At 46.0% G+C, this 21,831-nt stretch overlaps 1 protein-coding gene across 1 annotated transcript; it reads left to right on the top strand.

Annotated features, from left to right (window-relative positions):
- Window positions 1-7,687: 7,687 nt before the first annotated feature.
- LOC142445586 (phospholipase A and acyltransferase 3-like) lies at window positions 7,688-20,823 on the top strand. Its single transcript, XM_075547544.1, has 4 exons — window positions 7,688-7,731; window positions 7,816-7,973; window positions 17,595-17,863; window positions 20,710-20,823. The coding sequence occupies exons 1-4, from the start codon at window positions 7,688-7,690 to the stop codon at window positions 20,821-20,823; spliced, it is 585 nt and encodes a 194-aa protein (XP_075403659.1).
- The last annotated feature ends 1,008 nt before the right edge of the window (window positions 20,824-21,831 follow it).

Here is a 21,831-nt window from a genome sequence, read left to right as displayed (position 1 = left end):
CTTAACAGGTTTCTTGGTTGTTCTTTTTTAGTTTCATTGTTTTTTGTCAGGTATTAGTTAATATTTTATTTGTTTTTTTAAATTTTATACTCTAGTTTTTGCATTTTTTTCCCAAAAAACAAAACAATTTTATTGGCACTTCATCCATGTATCATACAATTTAATAGTTTAATTATATCTGGAGGAGTTGGACAATAATTACCACAATCAATTTTAGAACATTTTCTTCTTCCTTGTACTCATTATTATTGGTAATTTTAAAAATTGTGGCAAAATATTAACAATGAAACGTTCTCTAATTCAACAACCTCTACATGTATCATCCAGTGCCATTGATGATACTCTTCATGTTGTGCAACCATTATTGATAACCTTCTCCAAATTTCTCCTCCCCTAAGCAAAGACACTTCTCCTTTACCCGTGGGCACCATTGGTTTCTCTCTCTTTTTAGTAGTTTTCTTAACATACTATTCCCATATCATACTTCCGTAGTTAAATCGCTTTTAAAGAGTTCTATATACATCATCACAATCAGTTTTAGTGCTCCCTCCCCCCTCCTGCATTCATTTTTGCTCCCCAGTTCCCCTCCCTCTCCTCATTCCCCCTCCCTCCCATAAACTATTGCACTGTTTATCGTCTCTATGCATCCACTCTTTCTATGCTTCATAAACTGGGGAAAGAAACAGAAACAATAAAAACCAAAACAAAATGAAATGAAACAGAAGGAAGAAAAATAGTCATAATGTAAACATAAAAATGAAAGAGAAATAAAAGACCACCAGCAATATTTAAAACACCAGAGAAGAAGTTTCTGTCATGGAACAAGTGGGAAACATTTAATCCTAGAGCAAATTCAGATTGGGTCAAGAGGGAGGCAACTGACCAAGTATCATATTATACCATAGTTCAATCCACTGTAATCAAGTTTTCAATAATCTCTGTCTGATAGTAAAGCCGTTTGAGTCCTTCACCTGTGGCCAGAGGGGATCTGGCAGAGGCTTAATCTGACTAAATACTCCACAGAACATAATCTAGTTTTGTGTACTTCTTTTATTGTTCTTATTTTAAGTATTAACTGCATGAAATAATAAGCTGCCTTTCATGTATCATTTTATGAAACTTATAGAAGTTATTAGGGTATTGAAACAGTTAAGTTATTTTAACCCACTATTGCATGCACCTCATTTGTTGGGTCCCACTCCTTCCAAATGGAGCCCTGGTGGCAGAGTGGCAATGCATTGGGTTGCTAACCACAAGGTCAGCTGTTCGAAACCACCAGCGCCTCCTCAGGAGAAAGGCAAGTCTTTCTGTTCCCATAAGGTGTTACCGTCTCCGAAACCCACAGGGGTAGTTCTTCCCTGTCCGAATGACTCAGCATCAGCTCTGTGGCAGTCAGTGTGATTTCTGGTACTCCTCCCAAGGATGCCAAGTACCTGATTTACATGATTAGCAAGCTATTCAATACCCTTGCTTGGCTGTTCTTGGTTGTTTGCATAGCTCCACCCACCATTTGGTGAAAGTGACAAATTACATGGCTAGAGGACCATATTAAATAGTTACCTACACCGCACACAGCCCTCTTCCTGTTCTTCTTGCCTGGCACCCACCTAGCCTTGGCACAGGGTTTTAATCCCTGTGGGAAGCAGAAAGGTTTCTCCCAAGTTGTCTCCCCCAAATATATGTTAGACTTACGACACTGCTTGCAGCTCATGGTAAATGATTGTCAAGTTACCTCCCTGAAGGCAGTCAGTTGCCAGACTACTCTCAGTGCCCACCACAGGTAGGGCCCACTCCCTGTGTTAAGGACAATGTGTTACTTCTCCCCAAAGGTTTGTGGACCATTAGTCTGGTCCCTGTAGGTGGGGTTTACACCCTCCTGCTAATGGTTTCTATAGGGCACCAGAGAACAGGTCAAACCGGCTCAGTGACATCCAAAGTTAGGCTGCCATCCTGAATCTAGGATCCGCCCATATTGTCACATGTGTACCCCATCACCTCCCCTTCCTATTACATGGATACCCCTAGATCACCCACCTCCCATTACTGTATTACCTATAGCACAACCCCTTCCTGTGACGTATGTCTTCACCTGTAATTAGGGGCTTGCATGTCCCCTGAGAATATAAAAGCCTTGGTTAGCAATAAATCTCTCTCTTTCTCTCTCCACGTGGACCACCAAGTGAGGCTGAGGTGAGTATGCTACTATGAAATGTGTCCGACTCCATTATTTCAATCTCTCTTCTATCACCCATGCTCCCTATGACTTTACTCTAATTTTTACTTATTATTGCTGTACAATTGCGCCTACCAGACCCGTGATGATGTGTTAGGGGCTGGAGTACCCTGACAGATCCCCTCATACAAAGCTCTGCTAGTGGGCTTCTGAGACTGTAAGTCTTTGCGGCAGTAGCGAACCTTGCTTTTCTCCCTCTCAAGGGCATATAAGTAATTTACAACTTGTCTTCTCTTCCACCCTGCTATCTTGTCTATTCCTCAAGCAAGCTCTGTGCAGTGGGTCTGAAGAGTCCTCCTTTTCTAGACAAACTCAGAGACGTGCAGGGATTCCCGAAGGTCGCGCAGCTGTAGAACACAGAGAGGCTGCCCCCCAAACACCCTGGGAAGGTGAGAGAGGACCCCTGTGACCCTGCAGGGAGCTCAGGGGCAGGCTCCACTTCCGGGGACATCGCCTTAGATAAATGGGGTTGACACTGGTCACATTTGTCTTCTTAAAGCCTTGGCATAGAAACTCCTGGTAATTCCCTGCTAGCAAGTCCTGCCCTTCAGCCTTGTGCTTTCTAAAAAGCCTCCAGACATCCTACCCAGAGGCTGCTCGAGCCTAGGGGAAAAACTTAGGGATTCCCACACTCACCACAGCATGAGATTGAGGAGGAAAAGGGGGGAGGGGTGTCGGGGCTGAGGGAGAGAGAGGGGAGAGCTGGTTTCTGGTTTTGCTTCACAACCATCTCCGGGTTTCCAGCTGGAGTCTCAACTACCTGCTGCCTTTGGAACTGGGAACTAACAGCCACCCTCCCAGGAAGAGGGGTGGCCGGTTCTGGAACGCTGCTTGCCCGCCAGGCCCTATTTCCTGAAGCTCTCTCTGGGGAAGACCCCATGAGTCAGGTGCTAAAACATGCTCATTTTACAGATGATGGAAAGGAGGCTGGGCGAAGCCGAGTAACCTGGCCAAGGTGCCATCATTAGTAAATAGAATTGGAACCTAGCTTGCCTGGATCTGGAAGAAAGGGGAGGCTTTGTTTAAAAAAAAAAAAAAAGTTACAGCCTCAGAAATCCGCAGGGACAATTCCACCCTGTCCTGTAGGGTCCCTCTGAGTCGCCATCGACCCCAGGGCAGTGAGTCTGGGTTTTTCCCGGCTCAGGAGCATCAAGAGCATAAGTAGCATGTGGCTTCAGAACTATGAAACCCGTTCTGGTTTTCAAAGAGCTGTTCACACTCACCGCCCCACTTTCTGTCTTCATGCCTAAATTACTTTGTGGACATAGAAGACATCCGATGAGACATCCAGGGCCGGGCATGGGTGGGGTGGGATGTTTCTGGAATGGCCTTGAGCATTCTTTTTGCTTCAGTGTAACCCTTAAATTGAGCATGGTTCTCAAATCACTTTGGCTTTCCTTGGGTTCTCCCCAGGGCCCAGTGCTCAGGGTCTGACAGCGGGGAAAGGTCTCCGTCCTGCCTGTGACTCGCAAGCGTATTTTCCCTGTGCTTCAGGACACTGAGCACTTTAATTTGACTGAACTTAAATCTTTTTTTAAAATTTAAGTTTCAAAGACTATGTATGAGGCAAACAAACAAACAAAAAGATGTAGTTGGTACTTCACCATGTCAGGAGGTAGTATATGGGCAAGAATCAGTGGTGCTGCAGGAAGAACTTCAAACACACTGAAAGTTAGCCTAGACCAAGGCTCCGGGAATGGATGGAATACCAATTGAAATGTTTCAACTAGCTGGAGATGTATTGAAAGCGTTCGCTCTCACATACTCTCCTATACACGTGTGCACTCTCTCGCACACATCTCTAAAATAGACTGTCAGTGACACATGTGATTTCACACAGGCACTCACACACATCCGCTCTCACATACACTCTCACATGCTCATTAACATCTGCTTTCACATGTGCACTCTTACAAACCTGTGAGATATATAACTTTATGTCACGAAGCGTGACCACCGTGCTCCTTAGAGGCAAGGAGAGCGAGGCCTCATCTCTTGTACTTTGGACAGGTCCTTGGAGAAGGGCATTGTGCGTGGTAAAGTAGGGGGCGGTGAAAAAGAAGGCCCTCGAGGAGATGGAGAGACACAGTGGCTGCAACAAGGGGCTCAAGCAGAGGAACTGCTAGGCAGATAGGCAGGGGTGGGAAAACCTAGGCCTCTGAGCATGTGCAGTGCGCCGCCCTTTGTTCTCATGCTTGGCTGTCTTGGGCATGCGTCAATGGAGGTTTTCCCACAATGGGCATGGGTGGGCATTAATGGACAACCCATTCCTGCCTATCTGTCTAACAGAACAATTGTGAGGATGGCACAGGATGGGGCAGTGTTTCCTTCCATTATGCATAAGGTCATTCACTATGGATCGGAACTGACTCAATGACACCTAACAGTAATAGTAGCTCACACGGTCGTAAAAGAAATTACACTCAGTTCAAGTCTCTCGGTCGAATGCTAAACCAGAGCCTTTCCTGACTGGAGTAGCAGCTGGGGCTGATGAGCCAAAAGGCAAGAAGACACAGGAACAAACAGGAAGGTGTCTGCTTCACAGGCTGGTGAGGGCAGCGGCATATGAATCCATGGCTGGCAAGTCAACCTCATGGCTGCAGAGTCAAATGAATCCAAGGTTGACAAGCAATGTGGCGGGCCCTTGGTAGCTCCCAGGGTCAGCAGGCAGTATGGCGGTCCAGTTTGATGAGCCAGATGTGAGATCTGGACCAGCCAGAAGGAGCTGCCTTCAGCACAACATTAACTTATTACCAGAGTCGTTCACATCCGCAGGGCAACTTCCTTCCAAGTGGACCAAGAGCTAGCGTTCCATCCTAATCATCCCACAACTGCTTGGCTGCTCACGCAGAGCCCATCAGGGAATTGATTACATTATGTTAGCTCGCATCATGGAGGAAGCTTCAACTGTCAGACTGAGAATCTTGGCCCAGCCAAGTTGACACAAAATCCATCATACTCACTCACACATACTCTTTCAGACGTGTATTCACATGTACATTTATACACTCTCACATACATGTTTTCTCATACACATCTTATCACATACTCACTTACACACATGCTTTGACACAACACACCCTCATGCATTCACTCTTAGATACACGTAGTTCCACAGACACATTCTCACCCATGTCCGCTCACAGCCTCTTATCAGGCCGAGCAGCCAGGAGGGCAGTGCTGATGGAGACGAATGGTGTTTACCAACCAGGCCCTGAGCCAGGTTCTGGGGTTTCTATGGGGACACCCTCCCAATTTGGCAGCCCCTACTTGGGATCTCAAGTTGCAACCCTAGTCAAAAAAACTGCTATTTATGTGAAGGTCAGGGTGATGGTCAAGATGGTAGGGGGTCAGCAAGCCTAGAGTGAAATCTTGGCCATAGCACTCATGAGGCACTTCCTTCTCATCTCTGAGCCTTGATTTTTCCATCTACAAAACAGGTGCCTACCAGTGCTCACCTCAAGGGATGGGTGTGTGGATTTATGGAGCCAATGCTTGTCAAACGTTTCACTAAGTGCTTGGATCAGAATATTCAAAAACTGAACAAACAAACTCACTGTCATTGAGTCGATGATGACTCATAGAAACCCTATCAAACAAGATAGAACTGCCTCTGTGAGTTTCCAAGACTGTAACTCTTTACAGGAGTAGAAAGCCCCACCTTCTCCCTTTGAGCATCTGGTAGTTTCAAACTCTTGACCTTTGGGTTAGCAGCCCAACTCATAACCTTTATGTCACCAGGACTTCTATGAGTCAGAGTAAGAAGGCAATATGTGATATTACAAATAACAGTAAGAGTAAGACAGAAGTTCCAGCTAATGGGAAAACCTCTTAACTTGCCACTAGAAATAACATATAGCAGTGTGAATGAAGGGGAGTGCGGAGTGGGGACCCAGGGCTCATCTGTGGGAAATTGGGCATCCCCTTGTAGAAGAGTTGTGGGGAGGAGACGAGTCAGTCAGGGTGCAGTATAGCAACGATGAAATATACAATCTTCCTCTAGCTCTTGAGTGCTTCCTCCCATCTACTATCATGATCCCAATTCTACCTTACAAATCTGGCTGGACCCACAGACGTACACTGGCACAGATAGGAACTGGAAACACAGGGAATCCAGGATTAATGAACCCCTCAGGACCAGTGGTGAGAGTGGCGACACCAGGAGGGTGGAGGGAAGGTGAGGGAGAAAGGGAGAACAGATTACAAGGACCTACATAAAACCTCCTCCCTGGGGGACGGACAGCGGAGAAGTGGGTGAAGGGAGACGTCGGATGGTGCAAGATATGACAAAATAATAATAATTTATAAATTATCAAGGGTTCATGGGGTGAGGGGGAGCAGGGAGGGAGGGGAAAATGAGGAACTGATACCAAGGGCTCAGGTAGAAAGCAAATGTTTTAAGAATGATGATGGCAACATGTACAAATAAATGTGCTTGACACAATGGATGGATATATGGATTGTGATAAGAGTTGTACGAGCCCCCAATAAAATGATTTTTAAAATAGAAAGAACACGTGGGTCATTGTGATCAGTTCCCTCTATCTCCCCTCACCTTCACCTTCCCCTCCTGGTATGGCTACTCTCAATATTGGTCCTGAGGAGTTTATCTGTCCTGTAATCCCTGTGTTACCAGCTCTTATCTGTATCCATGTACATGCTCTGGTCTAGCCAGATTTGTAAGGTAGAATTAGGATCATGATACTATGGGAGGAGGAAGCATTAAAGAACCAGCGGAAAGCTGTATGTTTCATCGATGCTATATTGCACCCTGACTGGCCCCTCTTCTCCCCACAACCCTTCTCTAAGGGGGATGTCCAATTGCTTACAGATCGGCTTTGGGCCTCCGCTCCACACTCCTCACCTCATTCCCATTATGATTTTTTCGCTCTGGGTCTTTGATGCCTGATGCCTGATACCTGACAATGCATGATCACACAGGCTCGTGTGCTTCTTCCATGTGGGCTTTGTTGCTTCTCATCTAGATGGCCACTGATTTATCTTCAAACCTTTAAGACCCCAGATGCTATATCTTTTGATAGCCAAGCACCATCAGCTTTCTTCACCACATTTGCTTATGCACCCACATTGTCTTCATTGATCCTGTTGGGAAGGTGAGCGTCTCAGAGTGCCAGATTATTAGAACCTATCTATCACCCCCTCCCAGGGGTTTGACAACAGACAAGCGGGTAAAGGGAGACATTGGACAGTGCAAGACTTGAAAAAAATAATTTATAAATTATAAAGGGTTCATGAGGGAAGGAGGGGGAAAGTTAGGAGCTGACACCAAGGGCTCAAGTAGAAAGCAAGTGTTCTGAGAATGATGATAGCAACATATGTACAAACATGCTTGATACAATGGATGGATATATGGATTTTGGTAAGAGTTGTATAAGCCCCCAATAAAATGATCTTTATAAAAGAAAGAACAAGAAATAACAGGTGGGCAGGGCCATGGTGTTTGCAGGTCTGTGGCCCAGGTTCATGGAGTTGGACCAGTATCAGAATGGTAGTGTTGGGACCTACGTCCAAATGACCAGATAGTTGAGCAGCCGCTAAGCTGTTACACCTTCTTAACTGAGCCCCACTCCTACTTCCAAAATCAACAAACCACCATTAACAACCCCGTCCTTGATTTTACAGCTCAAGCCTGGAGACCTAGTGGAGATTTTCCGCCCTGCCTACAGACACTGGGCCATCTACGTTGGCGATGGATATGTGATCCACCTGGTCCCCCCAAGTAAGGGCTGCTGTGTGTGCTGGGTGAAGATGGGGAGGCTTGTGGGTAGCACGTGAGTCTAACATCCTTTCTGCTCCTTAACTGATGGCTGATTCCGGAGTGCTAAAACAAAACGAAATTTCACCAATTGTCTGGCACTACTTTTCAAAAGGATCTCTTGGGACTTCCAGGATTCTATGGAGGACTTGAGATGTGTGGCCAGTAGAGTCTCTCTGCTTTTCCATTCTTTTCAAATTATGACTCTTTGAAACACAGGTTCAACTCCAGGAAAGGACACAGGTATTTGGGCAGACAGATGTGGTTCTGAATATAGCTTTTACCTGTAAAAGAAGGCTGAAAATACTTGGAGATTTTTTTCTTCACATAAACATCGTAAAGCGAAGAGCTATAATAACTTGTGCAGCCAGTACATGTCTAAAAATGCATGCATTCATAGGAGTATCCAGAATTAGGTACCAACCCCCCAAAAAGGATCCCTCATGCCTTCATCTTCAATGGTCCATTCTGCCCCCAAAGGCCGCCAGAATGCTGGTTTCTCGCACTGTAGATTACGTTTGCCTTTTCTACAACTCAATATCAGAGGACTCACACAGCCTGATAATTTTTTCTGTGTCTCTCACTTGACATCATCCCTGCGAATCGTCTGTATCATTGCATCTAACATTAGCTCTTATCCCACCCCACTCCCCAGACAAATTACATTAGAAAACATTTTTTTACAGAATCGGTATAAAATAATAGTTGAGATCTCCATAATTTTCAGAATTATTTAAGTTTGAGGTCTTGGCTCTGTGGGTCTGAAATCAACAAAAGGTCTTGGACTATTGGTGCAGAAAGCATTCTAGGAAGCACCCGCTCCCCACCCCCACCCCCCACTGATGTCTGCCACAATTAGCTCTTATGAGATGACCTGGTCCTGTAAAGAAAAGTCTCTCTCTTTCTTGCTTCATTCTTTTGAGGCTTGAAGTGAATTCGGCAGCATTCATTAAGCACCATCCGGCTTCTGTCACTGACTACTTCTTCAACATTCAGTTCTGACTGCATCCATTTCGACCTTGTCTCTTTTTTTCCCCAAGTGGTCTTAATAACATTAAATCATCCTGATTCTTTTCTCTATCATCTTGAAGATTTATTAGTATGGCGGAGGTCTGAGCTATACTTTTTTTTTTAATGATTCTATCCTACTGGGATGAGCTGCCATCAAAGACTCATAGAGTTGTTTACAGGTTTGACGTGCATTTTCCCTTCGAAAAAGCGGTTGGAACTGTAGTTTTTATTCACGTGCTGTTCTGTTATCCATCACCCTCATCACCTTGATTTATTCCTGGAGCTTGGCGAACTCTTCACCACTCCCACTGCCACCGGACGCCTCCATATTGGACCTGCCAGTAGTTCTTTTCCATTGCAGTGGTTTTAATACTTTAGCCCTTTAAATGTCTAACCCTGTTTGTCACCATACTTCTGCTGATGGACATCAGATTCCTTCCAATTAGGGCTTACTTTGAATAGTCATGACACACATTCCTGAAAAGGTCTTTCGCCCACCTTGTACTTTGAGCCTCATCCACGACTAGAGTAACCAGATGGACGCAGCCCCAGTTAACCACAGAATCTGCCTTTTATCCTTAAAGTGGAAAAAGTGCCCCTGCCTTTCTCCAAAAAGCCAGCCCTGGGCAGTGGGCCCTGGACTTGTTCCTTCCACTTTCACAGACACTGTGCTTTTTGGATACTCCATGTTTTTTATATTGTCCTCTGCTTCCTCTCTATTGGATGGTTCTTCTTTGCATAAGACCATCTTTAATACTCTTCAGAAGGCTGACGGCAGCTCCTTCTTCAGAAGCAGAGAGCCTGTTTCTTCTTCCTAGTCTGTTGTTCTTCTGGAAGCTCCTCGGAAACGTGGTCACAACAAGTGACCCTGATGGTATTTTAACTACTGAGGACTCTTCCGGCAGCACGGCAACATGCATGCCTACAAAGTAGGACAAAGCTAGCAGACTGGCGGTGAAACTGGCAGAATACCAATGGAAATGTTTCAGTGAGCCAATCCAGCACTGGAAGCACTCACTAGTCTATGCCAAGATATTTTGGGGAAAGCCATTTGGCCAACTCACAGTATCTGTGCCCATCCCAAAGAGTGGTCATGGAATAGAATATGGAAATGATCAATTAACATTCATGAAGGGGTTGCATCAACACATCAATAGGGAGTTTCTTGAAGCTCAAACTGGGTTCATAGGAGGACATGGAACAAGGGTTTCATTTCTGACATCAGGAAGCTCTTGGTAAAGACAGAAAAGTAAACCAGAAAGGTGTTTACTTGTGTTTTAATGACTATGAAAATCCATACTTTCAACTGTGTGGATTCTTACAAACTGTGGGCAACCTTGAGAAGCCTGGGGATTCTAAGACACTTCATGGTGCACATGCAAAACCTGTGCATACACCAAGAGACAATTATTCCAAAAGGGTAAATGAATGCTACATTTTTTTTTTAATCGGGAGAAGCATGAATCCAGGATGCATCCTTAGACCATACATATTCAATTTCTACTCTGATCAAATAATCTATGAAGCAGATTATATGAAGAAGAATGTGGCCTTGGGATTGGAGGAAGACATTAACAACCTATGACAGGCAGGTGACACAATCAAGCTTGCTAAAAGCAAAGAAGACTAGGCACTTGCTGATGAAGATCAAGGACTTCAACCTTCAGGGTAGATTACAACTCAATGTGAGGAAATTGAAAATTCTCACAACTGAACCAACAGATAACATGAATGGAAAGAAGATTGAAATTGTCAAGAATTCAGTTGGACTTTGGGTCACAGTCAGTACTCAAGGAAGGGGTCACGAAATCAAATGACGCATTCCATTGCAAAATTCTTCTGCACAAGACCTCTCCCAGCTGTTAAAGGCTGGAGATTTCACTTTGAGGACTAACGTGTGTCTGACCTGAGCCATGGTCTTTTGAATTGCCTCATAGGGATGTGCAAACTGGAGAATGAATAAGGAAGACCAAACAAAAAAATTAATGCAATTGCTTGTGCTGCTGGTGAGGAATGTTGAAAGGACAATTGACCTCCAGGGGGACAAACAAGCCTGTCTGAGGACAAGTACAGCCAGTATGTTTCTTAGAAGTTAGGAGGGCAGGACTTCAGAAACTAGAGAAACAAATTCATAAATACTCACATGGGTTTAAAAGAGAGTTTTATATAAAGGGTAATTGTACATTAAGAAAGCCAGTGCAGTCCAAGCTCATAAGTCTGATATTAACCCATATGTCCATTACCAATCTGTAAAGTCCTCTTCAGACTCGGGAAACACATGCAATGATGTAATGATGTTGAATGCAGGATGATCACAAGCCAGTGGGTAGAAAGTCTTGTGGATACAGTGGCATTGCAAGCATCTCAGCTCTGGCAGGGGTCTCCACATGGCTTCTTCAGTTCCCAGGGCGCGGGGTCTCTCAGCATAGTGCCAAGTATCTGGTCAGTAGAGAGTCTCTAAGGGAGTGAACCGAGACAGAGTGTGTGACTCCTGCCTCCAGGGAGGAAACAGTGAAGTTCCCAGAATTCTCAGGAGAAGGCCATGCCCACACAGAGGTCTCATTGGCTATCTCCCAATTGACAGGCTGGACTCCACCCCTACACTCTTAATCCTCAAATTGACACCAGATTATGTAACTACCACATCATCTCATGGACTTGGGGCATGTTAGCAGGAGAGACCAGTCCCTGGAAAAATGATATCATGGTAGGCAAACTAGCCATTAGACCTTCCGGTCAGTTCTGACTCATAGCAGCTCTGTATGACAGAAGGAAACACTCCCCGGTCGGTCCCACACCATCCTCACAATTGTTATGTTTGAGTCCATTGATGCAGTCATTGTGCCGATCCAGCGCCTTGACTGTCTTCCCCTTCCCACGGATCTTTGACCTTGTAGAGGATCGATGAAAAGGAGGAGGCTGGACTGACACAGCACCTGCAACAATGGATGCAAACATAACGATGATTATGAAACTCACACAGAACCAGGAAGGGTCCTTTGGCTGTCCGGAGGGTCACTAAGAGTAGGCATGAACTTCACAGCACCTAATAACAACCCTAACACCTCTAACATCTCGGGAAGAGAAATTAAGCTCACACCTCCGGACCTCACACCTTTCTCGAGCAAAGCTCATCACAGCCTTCAGTACCCTCTTCATTCCCTGAGGCTGCATAAGTATAAAGACCACAGCTTGATGTCTTTCAAGAACTCACTCACGGCCATCCAGTTGGGTCCAACTCATCATGATCCTAGAGGACAGACGAGAACGGCTCCTGAGTCTCCTGGCTTTCTCCCACAGAATGGCTGGTAGTTCTGAACTGCTGACCTTGCTGTTGGCAGTCCCATGTGCAACCACTGCCACAGTTCAAGAGGCTAAAAGTCCAAATCAGAATCTCAACCACGTTGGCATTACCCTGGTGGTAGCCCAGTGCTTCTTTGGTTCCTTGGTGTGCCTTGAGTTGATGATGGCCCTCACGTGGTATGTGTCTGTGTGGGGGGAAAAGGCCAGTCCCCACAAGTAATCACGGACTCAGTAAGTGCAATTATACAGCTGAGATACATAAAGATTACAATAAAGTTATACAGTGTGAGAGAGATAGGACAGAGAGTAAAATAAAGAAGTCAGACACGTTTCATGGTAGCATGCTTGCCTCCTGGATGGCCATGATCTCAACAGCCAGGTCTGCGCATGGCACAGGCAGAGAGGGAAGGAGAGTGAGTGAGAGAGAGCCACGTTTCTTGCTAACCAAGGTTTTTAACTACTTAGGGGGGCGTGATTACAGGTAACCACACGTCACAGGAAGGGGCAGTACAATAGGCATACGCATCATAGGAAGGAGTTGTACGATAGGCATAAGTGTGACAGGAAGGGGAAGAGCTAGGGGTGTGCACATAGGAAGGGGAGGCACTGGGGGAATACATGTGACAAGAAGGGCAGACCCTAGACTCAATATGGCGGCCTAAACTTGGTCTCCCTTGAGTGGGCTTGACATCCCTGGGCTCTCCTTCAGGGAAACAATCTACTATCCTTATCAGAAGGGAGTGGGCCGTACTTGTTGTGGGATAAACAGTGGTGACTTCTTGCTCTGGATGACTGATAACCCTTAGGGAGAATAACCCCTGACCTACTTCTGTTGACCTCCAAGTGCAGTCATTAATCACTTGTAGCAAGCAATTAAGTTAGGCATATATTTGGGGGAGACAACTTGGGAGAAATCTTTCTGTTTCCCACATGTCTGCCTCCAAATGTGTCTCCGTGTCCATTCTGGTCTCTGTGGGTCACAAGCATAACCAAAGGACATAATCCCAACAGGATCTGATCCACGGTTATCAGGACCGGGAATTCAACACATTCTTTGGGAAGACACAATTCAATTGTGAGAAACGCTGTTCTCTCCATGCACCCAGGCTTTTAGTTGCTTTGCACCGGGTCGCTCTTAGTAAGCTCAGCCCCTTACCTTTCACACCTTGCCAAAAACAATGATCGCTTTTGTGACCACTGTAACTTTCCCAAAGACACACCACTCGTATATGAGGATGGTGCTACTCAAGTGCTGGCTGCGCCACTCTTGACTCTGTGCCTTGGACCAGGATGCTCTGGTGTCCACATGGACTGTTCCCAACATTCAGTTGTTGCTTGAGTAGCATCTCCCAGAGACGCTCTACTACTGTGAAGAGTTCGAACTTAGACACCCCAGGGGCAGTTCTACCCTGTCCTGTAGGGTCCTTATGAGTCAGAATGGACTCCACAGCAGTGAGTTGGGTTTGGTGGTTACTTTAGTAGCATCACACGATTCTGATTTTTTTGGGGGGGAGGATGCATATCCACATGCCATTTCTATCACTGTTTGCTTAGCAATTTCTTCGATGGGATAACTTTTTTACTAGATAATTATTTTTTAAAGGATTACACTGATGTGCGTCAATGTAATCAATCTGAGTGTGTGCTTGGATCCTTCCACAGCATTGGTGTACCAAGGTTAATTAACAGGTCAAGAGCCTTTGGGCAGAATCAGAACCAGGAGTTTCTGATCTTTTGCCTGTGTACCCCTGTACCACTCACTAGGATAGCACACGAGGTAGACGATTTAAGAAGACCCTCCTTCTCAGGTGTGGGTCCTTCCTTGTCCAGGCTCTGCCACCTGGGCCTACATGGAGGTTGAACCTCATGGGGCCTCCCTTGCAGAGCCCACGTGGTCCCATTCTTTGGATAATCACACTGACTTCATCCACGAGCCCAGAGCTCAATCACTGCCACACCATCTCTTATTTTTCTCAATTAATTTCTCATGCACTGCCAGGCCTCTTTGTAACAAGTCTGAGTCTGCTAGATTTTCCAGAGTTTTAGAATTCTCCACAGAGAAAGAGGGACCAGACTTCAACCCAGTGCTCTAAGATGTGAATGCAACATGCCGGCGTGGAATAGTGGAGAGGTCTAGGGGGCCGGCCCCAATCCCAACTACTAAGTGGACACCTGCCCCTCCCCCCCCAGAAGATTTTATTTCAAAGGACGGCATTGAATCTCCAGCTCCGGGAGAGGGACATATCTGATTGGAGCACACGGGAGCAGATGAAGGGGGAGGAGAAGAGAGTGGAGCACATCCTGGCCTACCGGGCCGTGAGGACGATGTTCCCAATTAGAGCAGCCAGTCCACAGAGAGGGCCACATGGCCGGCTCCGCTATGAGACATGACGCCCTTCACTGACCCATACCCCTAGAGAGAACAACACCAGAGACAGTGTGGGAATTGCACCCGATCTGATCCCACCATTCTGAGGCAAAACACTAAGGGGGTGCAACAGAACAGCAAGGGAATGGAGTGGCAAGGTCCCCAGAGAATGTTGAAGGTGGACTTTGGGGCCAGGGCATGGTGCCTCAACAGACTGGACTGGAAAACACTCCTAAAGGCTAACCAAGCATCCTTGAACTAACTACAAGCTTTTCTTTCTTGCTGTATTTTGTTTTGTTTTTGTCATTGGTTTGTTGTTGTTGTTTTGTTGCATACTATTGCTTGTTTTTGCTCTGCCTTGTTTTTGTGCATGTTATTATCTCCGCAGGTCTGTCTAAATAAGGTAAGCTGGATGAACAATCTGGAGGAGAAAACAATGGGACCGACAGTTCGGGGGACATGGGAGAGGGGGAGGTGAGGGGAAAGGTAGTGGTGTTAACAAACCCGGGGACAAGAGAACAACAAGTGATCCAAATCGGTGGAGAGGAGGGTGAGGGAGGCCTGGTAAGGCATGATCACAGGTAATGTAACCAAGAGGAATTGCTGAAACCCTGGTGGGGACTGAGCATGATAGTAGGACAGTAGGAAAGTAAAAGGAAATAGAGGAAAGAGCTGGGAGGCAAAGGGCATTTATAGAGGTCTAGATAAAGATATGTACATATGTAAATATATTTATATATCAGGATGGGGAAATAGAGCTATGTGCATATATTTATAGGTTTAGTATTAAGGCAGCAGAAGGTCACTGGGCCTCCACTTAAGTACTCCCTCAATGCAAGGAATACTTTCTTCTATTAAATTGGCATTCTATTATGCTCACCTTCCCAAGACAACTGCTGAAGACAAAGTGGGAGAATAAGCAAATGTGGTGAAGAAAGCTGATGGTGCCCGGCTATCAAAAGATATAGCATCTGGGGTCTTAACGGCTTGAAGGTAAACAAGCGGCCATCTAGCTCAGAAGCAACAAAGCCCACGTGGAAGAAGCACACCAGCCTGTGTGATCACGAGGTGCTGAAGGGATCAGTTATCAGGCAGCAAACAACAAAATATCATATCATTGATATGATCACTGAAGACAAATGGGTGCATAAGCAAATGTGGTGACGAAAGATGATGGTGTCTGGCTATCAAAAGATATAGCGTCTGGGGTCTTAAAGGCTTGAAGCTAAACAAGCGGCCATCTAGCTCAGAAGCAACAAGGCCCACATGGAAGAAGCACACCAGCCTGTGCGATGATGAGGTGTCTAAGAGATCAGGTGTCAGGCATCATCAGAACAAAAAAATCTTACCATAGTGAATGATGGGGGTAGTTGCAGAGTGGAGACCCAAAGCCCATTTGTAGGCCACTGGACATCCCCTTATAGAAGTGTCTTGGGGAGGAGATGAGTTAGTCGGGGTGCGATGTAGCAATGATGAAAAATACAACTTTCCTCTAGTTCCTAAATGCTTCCTCCCCCACAACGCCCACTATCATAATCCAAATTCTACCCTGTAAGTCTGGCTAGACCAGAGGATGGACACTGGTACAGATAAGAACTGGAAAAACAGGGAATCCAGGGCAGGTGATCCCTTCAGGACCAGTGGTGTGAGTGGCGATACTGCTCCCAGTAGAAGGAGGGTGGGTTAGAAAGGGAGAACCGATGACAAGGATCTACATATGACCTCCTCCCTGGGGGACAGACAACAGAAAAGTGGGTGAAAGTAGATGTCGGACAGGGCAAGAAATGACAAAATAATAATTTATAAATTATCAAGGGAACACGAGGGAGGGGGAAGCAGGAAGGGAGGGGGGAAATGAGGAGCTGATGCTAGGGGCTTAAGTGGAGAGCAAATGTTTTGAGAATGATGAGGGCAATGAATGTACAAATGTGCTTTACACAATTGATGTATGTATGGATTGTGATAAAAGTTGTATGAGGCCCTAATAAAACAATTTAAAAAAGAAAGAAAGAAGTGGTAAAAAAAGAGTTCTATCCAGAGCAAAGCGGTCCACCCTCTTTGGAAGGCCAAACACAGCAGGCCCTAGAGTCTGCTCCATCCCTCCTGCCACTGCTTGTTGCTGCCACGTGGTGCCACAGCTGAAGCTTGGTTCTGCCCAAGTCAACAGGTACACTTACTGCTGCTCATTGGATAAAACTGAGCTTCTCTCCTGATATGTAAGCCAGGGCTCCAGGGCTGCACCTCTTGAATTCACAGCCAACTTCTCAGTTGAAAGCATGGTTCCCTCCTCTCACTGTACCAGGTTGGCTGGGTCAGGAGGGTGCATCCGCTCCCCCTCACAGCCATCCTGTCCTCCTTAGAACCCCGGCTCCCTTAGGTCAAGGTGGTTTCACTTCGGGAGCTCTGTTGCTCTCCCAGCTGGGGCTGTGCCCTCATCCCTGCTGGGCTCACACATGTCACATCTCAGCCAGCAGCTGTGAGGTTGGATCCCTTTGCTTCCAGAAGGGTGGAGAATCCTTGTGTGCTCCCATCCGCCCTCTCTGCAGGAATCGTTGTGTGTCGGTCAATGAGCTGCAGCCTTGGCAGAATCAGGAGAGGGTCAGATCTGTTCCCTCGGAATTTTGGATATGCACGTGGCATCGATCCAGAGGGCTCCTCAAGCGTCACAGGTGGTCGAAGGCCAGCTTCTCTGGGTGATGAACGTAATCACAACATCCGTCGTGGAGCTCACACAGCGCATTTCCGATTAGGAAACCAGGGCCCAGAGATTACAGACACCTTGCTTGAAACCGCCCAGCCATGGGTCCTATCCCTTTCCCTTTACCTCCTTGTGGATGGTGCTGGGTCAGCTCAGCCCTGCAGCCCGGGACCAATCGCTCTGTTTCCTCTTTGTGCGTCCACAGGTGAATTCGCTGGAGCTGGTGCCGCCAGTATCATGTCTGCCCTGGCGGATAAGGCCATCGTGAAGAAGGAACTGCTGTACGATGTGGTCGGGCGGGACAGGTACCGGGTCAATAACAAGCATGATGACAAGTACCCACCACTACCTCCCAGCAAGATCATCCAGCGTGCCGAGGAGCGGGTGGGGCAGGAGGTGCTCTACAATCTGACCAGCAATAACTGCGAGCACTTTGTGAATGAGCTGCGCTATGGAATCGCCCGCAGTGACCAGGTGGGTCCTCAGCCTGTGTCCCCATCTACAGGAACCAGACCTTCCCCCAGCTCTCAGTGCCTGGGCCTCTGCTATGGGCTGGGACAAGGTAGAGAGAGCGGAATGGACAAGGCCTGAATAGCAGGGGTGGAATGTCCCTGGTCTCATGTCTCCATGAATGGCGACCTCTCCTGGGCTTCTCCCTTCATCCTGAGCCCTTTTCTCCTCTCCCTTTCCTTGTGGGGACCATCTGCAGCCCTGAGTGGGTGGGGGGAAAGGGCCATGATATCAACAGAGGCAGGTAAGCTTGTTACTTCTTCCTCATTCTCTTGGCTCACTTGTCTTTGGAATAGGCACAAATACGGATCTCTTCCAATCAGTTAGCCAGGGAGCCATCTTCCAAATTGCTTGGCATAGGTCGGTGAGTGCTTCCAGTACTTCATTAGCTTATTGAAACAGTTCAGTTGGCATCCCATCAGTTCTTGGAGTCTTGTTTTTGCTAATGCCTTCAGTGCAGCTTGGACTTTTTCTTTCAATACTATTGATACTTGGTCTTATACTCTCTCTTGAAATGGTTGAAGGTTAGCTAGTTCTTTGTGACACAGTGACTGTGTGTGTTTCTTTCATCCTCTTTCAGTGATTCCTGCACTGCACAATCTGTAATTTGCCCACAGAATCTTTCAATATACCAACTGGAGGCTTGGGTTTTTTTCTTCAGTTCCTTCAGCTCTATGTATACTGAGCATATTCTTCCTCTTTGGCTGGTACCGCCAGGTCTTCACACATTTCATCAGAATACTTTGCCATCGTGAAATTTCCTTTTGAAATTTTCTGTTCAGCTCTTTTACTTCCTCCTTTCTTCCCTTTGCTTGAGCGACTCCACATTTCAGAGCAGGTTTCAGAGTCTCTTCTGACATCCACTTTGCTCTCTTCTTTCTTCGTGGTCTTTTCCATGACCATTTGCTTTCTTCGTGTGGGATGTTCCTGATGGTATCCCAGGGCTCGTTGTCATTAGTGCTCTGTGTGCTCAATCGGCTCTTGAGATGATCTCAACCTTCAGATGGGATACACTCAAGGTCTTATTTTGGTTCTCATGGACTTGTTTGAATCTTCTTCAACTTGTACCAGAACTTACAGATGAGCAATCGATGGGCTGTTCCACAGTCAGCCCTTGGACTCATTTTGGCTGCTAATATACTTCCTCGTGGCCTCATCCTGCATATTCGATTTCTCTGTATTTCAAATGGCGAGGTCCATGTATACAGTCTAGATGTCTCTAGACTTGAGAAGATGTCTCTAGGCATTGACAAATTTACCCCAAAAGGGAAAAACCCTACATGGTTGAAAACCATGGCCTAGGTTATGATCACACCACACACTGTGAGCCTAATTGAAATAGAACTTCTCCGTGTGTCCCAGCTCATTCAAGGTGGTGACGTTAGTAGAACTTAGCATGTGTTCACTGAAGGTGTTCTCTGCAAGAACGTTCAAAGCAGCAGTTCTCTTTGCCGTTTAACTCGTGAGGACATTTAGCTCATTTGAAAGAGCCTTGTCACTCTTCGTTTTTATTTTGGCTAGCTTCTTTAAAACAATAGCGTACGTCTCTCTTCACTGGGATCCGTGTGAATCATCTAACTTCCTAGTATGAAAAGGAAGCAGATTTAATTTAAAATGTGACTTGCATTTCAGATTCTCAGTATTCTTTTTCAAACTTCTACTTTAGATCTACCTAAAATCTACCTAGTACACCTCTGCAGAGATGTCTTCTTACTCATTGTTGTTAAGTATGTCACGTTGGCCCCTGTTCATTGAGATCTGACTTACAACAGAACAAAAAAACACTGTCTGGTTCTATGTTGTTAAATGTAAAATTAATGATATGCTCTGCGATGCAACATAAACATTTTGTTTTACTTTTTTAAGAGTGTGAATCAAGCCACTGTCCTATGCCAAAATACAAAAACAAAAATTCCTTTTAAACTCACTGCCATTGAGTTGATTATGGCTCATAGTGACTCTATAGAACAGAACTCTGCCAGTGAGTTTCTGAGACTGACTTTATGGAAGTGGAAATCCTGGTCTTTCTTCTGTGATGACTTCAAACAGTTAGCAGCCCAATGCCTAGCCACTACACCACCAGGACTCCTAATAGCCTTAAGTGCTTCACCACTGTTCCTTGCTGAGTCGATTTCCTGAGAAGATGTCAAGTGCACCTCTGTGCCTGGAAGGACTAAGCATGGTCACAGTCAAGACAAATGAGGCCCACTGCTCTCCTGGAGGTCACAATTCATTGTGTCTTCATGTCTACAATTGCCCTCTACTTCACACTGACTTCAAGAGTTCTCAATCGGCCATCCTAGACTGCCTCCCTTGCTTTTATATGGCCATTCTGTGGGGGGATTCATGGGCTTCAAATACCCCCAGGGACAGTAAAGTATCACCCACTTCGGTTCATAAGAATTTCATGCCAGCTGCCTCCACCCGCTGACCTTTGCCCCATCCACTCTGACAATCTTGGTTGCCTCACCAGTGTACCTTGGCAAGCTAAGGGACATGGGAGATGGCCTAAACCTGATGTCTCTGCTGAGTGTGCAAGGATCCCTGGTGGTACCGTGGTTAAGGGCTCAGCTACCAACCCAAAAGGCCAGAGGTTTGAACCCATACTGGTTGTGCAGAAGAAAGATGTGGCAGCCTGCTTCGGTCAAGAGTACAGACTTGGAAAACCATATGGGGCAGTCCTACTCTGTCCTGCAGAGCCATTATGAGTTGGAATCAAGTCCCTAGCCTGGAGTAATAGGTTTTGGCGATATGTACAAACTGTGCTCATTTCCAGACATGGAGTCTGAGCCCCTCTCTTTTTCTTGCAGGTCAGAGATGCAGCCTTGATAGTCTGTGTATATGTCCTCGCGGGAGTGAGCTCGTTCATCATATACCACATTGTAGTCATGTTGTTCTCCAGAAACAAGAGGCAAAAGCAATAATCCGAAGAGAAGCAGCAGTGCCTTTCTAAGGGATGGGGATCTTCTTTTGGCAAAGGGATTGGCTTCATAGGTGTAGCCTATGGTTTTCACTCTGTGCTAGAGTTAGACTAATTTTCACAAAATAAAATAAAGCACGATAAGGGGAGATTTTATCAGGGAATGGTGGTAAGAATGGCCTGATGTGAATTCTGTTTCTGCTCACACCTGGTCCAGTGTGATTTTGTCTCACTTGCTCTTTGAGGGCTGTGTTCTTGGCACTCTTATACTGAGAAGAACCAGAGTTAGTTGAACTAATTATGGGAACCAAAGGAAATCGGGGTCACTTCACTTATCTCGTTGTGGGGGATCCACGTGGAGCAGGATAAGTCAGATGGATGTACAAGGACAGGGACCCTCGATAGTCTTCTGACCTGGATTTGACTCACCCCACGGCTCACATTTCAGCCAAGTTGTAGACAGATCTTAAAAGAACAATAACCCTGGGATGGTCTGCACCCCTTCAAATAATCAAACATTTGAGGCCAAGAGGGCGGCCTTCATACACAAAGTTCCGAAGCGTTAGAAATGCGTGAAATGGGGAATGGCAACAGGAAACACGGGGCGAACGTGGGGTGAGTGGGACTACAATCCAGGGCACGAAACAAAATGAGTATGACACCTTCACCTAATTTAGAATTAAAAGCTTAAAAGATAATTAATTAATTAATCAATCAATCAATTAATAATTAAATCAATAAAAAATAAAGGTTCAAAAGTAAGAGAGAAGAAACAATGCGCCTCAGCTAGCCAGGCCCTCAGTGCAGAGCTAGACCCAACATGGCTCCTGGGACCTCAGCAGCTTAGAGCCCGTCGATGCATTGTTCAATGGAGTTAATAAATAAACAAAACCCTCTGCTATTTGGTGCCTGACTATGATGGAAAATAGCTTCTGGGGTCTAAAAAGGTTTTCGCAAAACAAGCAACCCTCCAAGGGAGGAGTCAGCTGAGTTCACAAGGAAGAAGCACAGC

This window comes from Tenrec ecaudatus, chromosome 4, assembly GCF_050624435.1.
Source record: "Tenrec ecaudatus isolate mTenEca1 chromosome 4, mTenEca1.hap1, whole genome shotgun sequence".
NCBI classification, from domain to species: Eukaryota; Metazoa; Chordata; class Mammalia; order Afrosoricida; family Tenrecidae; genus Tenrec; species Tenrec ecaudatus.
Note: the sequence above shows the minus strand (reverse complement) of the source record. Positions and strands in the feature narration are given on the sequence as shown.

Bases quoted from the DNA above. Each gene is read 5' to 3' on its own strand.
- LOC142445586 (XM_075547544.1), top strand. From the start codon at position 7,688: ATGGTGTTTGCAGGTCTGTGGCCCAGGTTCATGGAGTTGGACCA. The intron at 7,732-7,815 runs GTATCAGAATGG...TTCTTAACTGAG, and splicing joins AGGTTCATGGAGTTGGACCA to CCCCACTCCTACTTCCAAAA. The intron at 17,864-20,709 runs GTGGGTCCTCAG...TTTTTCTTGCAG, and splicing joins GAATCGCCCGCAGTGACCAG to GTCAGAGATGCAGCCTTGAT.